At 34.8% G+C, this 7,335-nt stretch overlaps 1 protein-coding gene across 1 annotated transcript; it reads left to right on the top strand.

Annotated features, from left to right (window-relative positions):
• LOC104739109 (pentatricopeptide repeat-containing protein At1g05670, mitochondrial) lies at window positions 3,255-5,868 on the top strand. The gene has a single exon (XM_010459359.2). It carries the CDS (start codon window positions 3,569-3,571, stop codon window positions 5,765-5,767), a length of 2,199 nt encoding a protein of 732 aa, XP_010457661.1. The 5' UTR covers window positions 3,255-3,568; the 3' UTR covers window positions 5,768-5,868.

The raw sequence follows: 7,335 nt of genomic DNA, 5'->3' as shown, positions 1-7,335 counted from the left end.
TGAGGTGAGGATGCATCAAAGGCTAGAGAGGGAGAGAAGAAGACTACAAAATTAAAATATTTTATGATGTGACAGTACTAGTCAATAGTGATGAAAAAGCAAAACCAATAGTGATGAGCTAGGTGTGAATTCAACATACATTATTTTTTACTTTTATCTTTGAACCCATCCACACGACTCATAGAGAAAATGTTTAAAAGCATATCAATACTCATATATGATCATTTATAAATTACTTAATTAGTTAGATGTTTAAAAACAGTACTTATGACATTTTGTTTGCAAGAAAAATAACTATGTACAACAATGACGTTTTCTTAAATACCCCGGCTGTAGAGGGCTTTTAAGGTTTGACATAAGTTCGATATATCAAATCAAAAAGCGATGTGACTGAAGTGAGGTGGAATTTTCGACATCAAAACTGTGATATATTTCACTTTATGAATTTTTTTTTTAATAATTTGATTTTAAACAATTATGATATTTTTTGGCAAGAAAAACAATAATATATATAAATGGCGTTTTTTGTATTCAAATCAAAAAGAGATGTGACCGAAGTGAGGTAAGGATGCATCAAAGACTAGAGAGAGAGAGAGAAGAAGACTACAAAATTAAAATGTTTTATGATGTAACAGTACTAGTCAATAGTGATGAAAAAGCAAAGCCAATAGTGATTAGCCAGGTGTGATTTCAACAGACGTTACTTTTTACTTTTATCTTTGAACCCATCCACACGACTCGTAGAGAAAATGTTTAAAAGCATATCAATACTCATATATGATCATTTATAAATTACTTAATTAGTTAGATGTTTAAAAACAGTACTTATGACATTTTGTTGGCAAGAAAAATAACTATGTACAATAATGACATTTTGTTAAATACCCGAGTTGTAGAGGGGTTTTAAGGTTTGACATAAGTTCCATATATCAAATCAAAGAGCAACGTGACCGAAGTGAGGTGGAATTTTTGACGTCAAAATTGTGATATGTTTCACTTTATGAAATCTTTTTTTTTTTAATTTGATTTTAAACAATTATGACATTTTTTGGCAAGAAAAACAATAATATATATATATAGCATTTTTGTTATTCAAATCAAAGAGAGATGTGACCGAAGTGAGGTGAGAATACATCAAAGGCTAGAGAGAGAAGAAGAATACAATATTAAAATATTTTATGATGTGAGATTACTAGTTAATAATGATGAAAAAACAAAGCCAATAGTGATGAGCCAGGTGTGATTTCAACAGACATTCTCTTTTTATTTTTATCTTTGAACCCATCTACATGACTCGTAGAGAAAATGTTTAAAAACATATCAGTACCCATATATGATCATTTATAAATTAATTAATTAGCTAGATGTTTAAAAATAGTACCTATGACATTTTGTTGGCAAGAAAAATAACTATGTACAACAATGATGTTTTGTTAAATATCCCGGCTGTAGAGGGTTTTTAAGGTTTGACATAAGTTCGATATATCAAATCAAAGAGCGATGTGACCGAAGTGAGGTGGAATTTTCGACATCAAAACTGTGATTTGTTTCACTTTATGAAATCTTTTTTGTTAATTTGATTTTAAACAATAATGACATTTTTGGCAAGAAAAACAATAATATATATAAATGGCGTTTTTTTGTATTCAAATCAAAGAGACAAGTGACCAAGCGAGGTGAGGATGCATCAAAGGCTCTCGAGAGATAAAAAGACTACAAAATTAAAATATTTTATGATGTGACAGTACTAGCTGGTGATGAAACAACGTTTTATATAACTCGCTCATAACGTTCGTTAATTATTGTACTATATATTAATTAAGTTGACATATTGTGCCACTTTTATTTCACGATCGTTTGCGAACCAACCGGGTCATGGATGCTATGTGCATTTATCTAAATAAACCATTAGTTTGTTGGGAGAATCTCTTAAGACATCTCTATCGGTTATATAGTCATTTGAGTGTCAAAAAAATTAAATAATAATATTTTTAATTTAATTTAATTATTTAATTATTTTTTAGTTTGCTCAACCAATCAAGTGATGACAACTGTAGATGCTGTTGGCAGAGACACTTTCTATTCATCTCTCCGACTTTTTTTTAATTTTTTTAACTTTTTTACTTTTTTTTATTTTTGTGATTCTCTATCAAATATGTCCTATAGTAATAGAAGTGCTATTAGTTAAGGAGCCAATGATTCATTTTATATAGTAATAAGTAACAAACATCATCAAGTTAGATAAATAACCTCACTTTTTGGAAGTGGAGGTAGGTCATCACCAAATTCAACCAACAGATAAAGAGAGAGAGAGGAAGGTGTGGGTGTGTTTGTCTACAGTGCAAAAAGACAAATGAGAAAATAATTCCCATAATAATAGTAGTAATAATAAATAAGCGTTAATTTGAAAGGCAAAAAGAAATTTTTTTAACACACAAACAGAAATTAGAAAAGAGGGAAAGAAAACGAAACCAAGGAGAGAGCTACGTTGCTACAGATGACACTAGGTAGGAGAGGTAGGTTGGATTGGTAAGATGGCACTGCTAGAAAAAAAAAAAAAAAGTTAATTGAAACCACACACGGACAGTATCCACATATCAAAATTAATTTTTTTTAATATGTATGATGATTTTTTTTGTATAGCCATCAGATGGATCTTTAATTTAATTTTTCGTAATATACTTAGCTCTTGAAGACTTTTTATTGGGAGATTTTCAACATCCCACCACTAATACACCTATTGAGAATGGATCTAAAGATAATATGTACATAAAACATAAATAATTATATATGATCAGATCTTGTACAAGATTATAAAATAAAATCTGTTGAATATGCCAATTTTGTTATACCTTTCTATTGATTTACTAATTAATTTTACTCTTAGTTCAAGGTATTTGCAATCGTGAAACTAATGCAAAATCCTAAGTGATAATTTATGGTTGAAAAATATAGAAACTTTGGAGTTTGTTTGTTTTTTGTTTGGTCGGTTCATTCCACGGTTCCACCTAATATTGTTTATTTATTTTTATTTTCAAGTAAATTTAGGTGTTATACATACCCAGATGCATTTATATTAACTTTTTGACGTCATCATTCTAATAAATATTCAAATACTAGTGTTAAACCCAAGTTGTTTAATATGGGCCTAACTGCTCTTCTTAATGGGCTTTAAGTGGTTTAGTTTCAAAACGCACCGTTTTGTTCATCAAAATGACCGTTTCCCAAATTCGATCATCGTCTTCAATCGCACGCCGTGCCCCTTTTCCAAGTTTCACTGAAGAGAGAGAGAGAGAGAGAGAAAGAACAAAGTTGGTATTTTTTTCTTCTGGGTGGGAGTGACTAAGTTCTGATATATCTCGTTGCAATTCGTATCGTTAACGCTCGTTAATACCCAATAACCCGCTTTGGGCGGGTCAAGTTTCGGCGCAGAGATTTTAGGGTTTTTTTTTTTTTTTATAATCTCGAATCGAGCGAATGATTGTTCTCCTGAAGACTCTGCTTAGTTCTTGGCGAGTACTTGGGTGCTTTGCGATGAAGCGATGAAGCAGCCATTCATTGTCCTGTGATGAAGAGAGGTACTCTTTCTGGCTTCAGAAATTTAATTCAGCTCTCTTCACTTCGGTCTCGTGGACTCAGTTCCTCAACATTAACCGATACTAGACCTTTTCCTGATTATTCACCAAAGAAAGCTTCAGTAAGAGACACTGAATTGGTTCACCAAATCACCAATGTGATTAAGCTTCGTCGTGTTGAGCCTCTGAGGCGGAGTTTAAAGCCTTATGAATGCAAGTTCAAGACTGATCATTTGATTTGGGTTTTGTTGAAGATTAAGAGTGATTACAAGCTGGTTCTTGATTTCTTTGATTGGGCTCGCTCCCGTAGAGACTCCAACCTTGAATCCCTTTGTATTGTCATTCACTTGGCTGTGGCGTCGAAGGCTCTTAAAGTTGCTCAGTCTCTCATTAGTAGTTTTTGGGAGAGACCGAAGTTGAATGTTACTGATTCCTTTTTACAATTTTTTGATCTTTTAGTATACACTTACAAGGACTGGGGTTCGGATCCTCGTGTATTCGATGTTTTCTTCCAAGTACTCGTTGAATATGGAATGCTCCGTGAAGCGAGAAAGGTCTTTGAGAAGATGTTGAATTACGGATTGGTTCTCTCTGTTGATTCTTGTAATGTATACCTTGGCCGTCTTTCGAAAGACTGCGGTAATAACGCAACAGCAATCATAGCATTCAGGGAGTTTTCGGAAGTGGGTGTTTGTTGGAATGTTTCTTCTTATAACATTGTTATTCATTGTATTTGTCAACTCGGGAGAATAAACGAAGCCCACCATCTACTCCTGCTTATGGAGCTGAAGGGCTACACCCCTGATGTAATCAGTTACAGTACAGTGATAAATGGATATTGTAGATTTGGGGAACTTGATAAGGTTTGGAAGCTCATTGCAGAAATGAAACAGAAAGGGCTGAAGCCAAATTCTTATACTTATGGTAGCATAATTGATTTGCTCTGCAAGATTTGTAAGCTAGCCGAAGCAGAGGAGGCTTTTAGAGAGATGATAGAGCAAGGTATACTTCCTGACACAGTAGTGTACACAACACTTATTGATGGTTTCTGCAAGCAAGGGAATGTTCGGGCTGCGTCCAAGTTTTTTTATAAGATGCACTCTCTGGATATTAGACCAGATGTTTTGACATATACTGCTATTATATCAGGGTTTTGTCAGATTGGCGACATGGTGGAGGCTGGTAAACTTTTCCTTGAAATGCTTTGCAGGGGTTTAGAGCCGGATAGCATTACTTTTACTGAACTTATAAATGGATACTGCAAAGCAGGGCAGATGAAAGATGCTTTTAGGGTCCACAATCACATGATTCAGGCTGGGTGCTCCCCGAATGTCGTTACATACACCACATTAATTGATGGGATCTGTAAGGAAGGGGACTTAGATTCAGCGAATGACCTTCTTCATGAAATGTGGAAAATAGGTCTTCAGCCAAATATTTTTACTTATAATTCCATTGTCAATGGTCTATGTAAGTCGGGTAGTTTTGAGGAGGCAGTTAAACTTGTTGGAGAATTTGAAGCTGTGGGTCTTAATGCAGATGCTGTAACTTATACAACCTTGATGGATGCCTACTGTAAAGCAGGGGAGATGGATAAAGCTCAAGAGATTTTGAAAGAGATGCTCGGGAAAGGGCTTCAACCTACTATTGTCACATTTAACGTCCTAATGAATGGCTTTTGTTTGCATGGGATGTTAGAAGATGGTGAGAAGCTTCTAAATTGGATGTTGGCAAAAGGTATAGCGCCTAATGCAACCACATATAATTCTCTCATGAAGCAATATTGCATTAGAAATAACCTGAAGGCAGCAACTACAATTTATAAGGACATGTGTTCTCGGGAGGTAGGACCTGATGGTAAGACGTATGAGAATTTAGTTAAAGGCCATTGCAAGGCTAGGAACATGAAGGAAGCATGGTTTTTATTTCAGAAAATGAACGAGAAGGGATTTAGTGTCTCTGTCAGCACATATACCGCTCTCATTAAAGGATTCTTGAAGAGGAAGAAATTTGTGGAAGCGAGAGAAGTTTTTGACCAAATGAGAAGAGAAGGGTTAGCTGCGGATAAAGAAATTCTCGACTTTTTCAGTGATACAAAATACAAGGGAAGGAGGCCAGATACAGTTGTAGATCCTATTGATGAAATAATAGAGAGTTACCTTGTGGATGAGGAACTAAGGGAAGCCAATTAGCTGGTGGTAGGTTAGAACTCAAAAGGTTAATCTTAGTGAGAATGAATGTGGTTTTCAAGGAGACATGGTGCCTTCTTCCAAGTCTTAGAAGCATCAGGTCGTTAAGGAGCTCTTTAGATTGAAAAAGGCGTAAGGGGTTCTGCATATGAAACACAGATTATAAGCTTCTGATCGAATCTGTCAGCAGATGACCCTGTATGTGGATTTTACTTGTCTACCAACGCAACTTCATCTTGACAAGAGTATCTGTGAACTCCTCCCTGAACGTTCTTGTTTGTTTCCTTATGTGTGAGGATTCTGCAGGTTCACATTAATTCTTACTGATTTGTTATTTGCTGAAAGAGAAGTGATGCTGGTGCAACTGCTCCATTTTGGCGATTTTCTTCAGCTTCATATCCAGATTTCAAAGTTCTGGATCCTGTTACTCTGTTATTGCTCTTCGAGGTAACAATAAGAATACCATGGTCCTTGAAATTGAAATAACATCCAAGGGTGCGTACTTATGAAAGTTCTTTCTTGCTTGACATCTGTTTGCAATCGCTTACAAGACTTGAAAGTTCTGATCATACAAAGCTTCTCACATGTTTGTTTATCCCTGGTTTTTAATCGTAGGGATGCGTGTATTAATCCTGTTGAGCCAAATTCTAATATCATGGTTCATCCTACATCGTGTTCTGAATGCTCACGGAGGACTTCTCAATGAAGATGTAAGAGAGCTTAAACTAGTTTTATTTCTTCTTTTGGATGGGTTCATATCATATCTGCCATGACTTTGCGTTAATAGCAGTCTAGTCTTATGCCCATTCAAATTTTTGGTTTCTGACTAATCAGCCTTGTATTTCTAAGTTAGACCTGGTTAGATGTGATTTTCTAACATTAATCCATGGAGTTGAATACATGGTAGAGGGGACAATGTCCAGGGTTCTTGATTCTACTTACAGTTAAAATGAGAACATGGAAAGATTTTACAGTATTTCATTTTGCCTGGCAACTTGATAAAATATAACTCTCTTTTCGGATTTTGCAGAGAAAGCCACCACATAATGTAAATGAAGCCGACTGGGGTCTATAAACCTACATCAAGAAACTTTTATATTAGAAGGTTTAAGTTCACATTACACATATTTGAAGCCAACCCAAGAACAGGACGTGTAGAAGACAGAGCACTATGCAAAATGTATATTTTTATATATATATATTTCATATTTGAAAGAAGAAAAAAAGTTACAAGTTTAACATCGTTGTAGCTTAAATAATCCGAGAGCTCCGGCGTCTCTTTCTCCGTCAACTTCTCCGCCTCTTCTCTCTCTCCACCACTCACATGCCGCCATAAATTTGAAAAGGTTTATTTTTTTTTTTTGCTACTTCCATTTATTTTATTTTAATTTTGTTGTAGTTTTTTACTACAAACATATATTATCCGAATCTTTTAAGCATTCAATGAACTTGTTGAATAACCAATTATTTGTTTCACAATATATTTACCCATGTGTTTCTCTTAAACGAAATTTATCTTAATTAATTTTAGATTAAAGACCATTTTTGAACCCCCCCCCCCCCCCCCCCCC

This window comes from Camelina sativa, chromosome 14 (assembly GCF_000633955.1).
Source record: "Camelina sativa cultivar DH55 chromosome 14, Cs, whole genome shotgun sequence".
NCBI classification, from domain to species: domain Eukaryota; kingdom Viridiplantae; phylum Streptophyta; class Magnoliopsida; order Brassicales; family Brassicaceae; genus Camelina; species Camelina sativa.
This window is presented reverse-complemented; position numbering and strand designations above follow the sequence as displayed.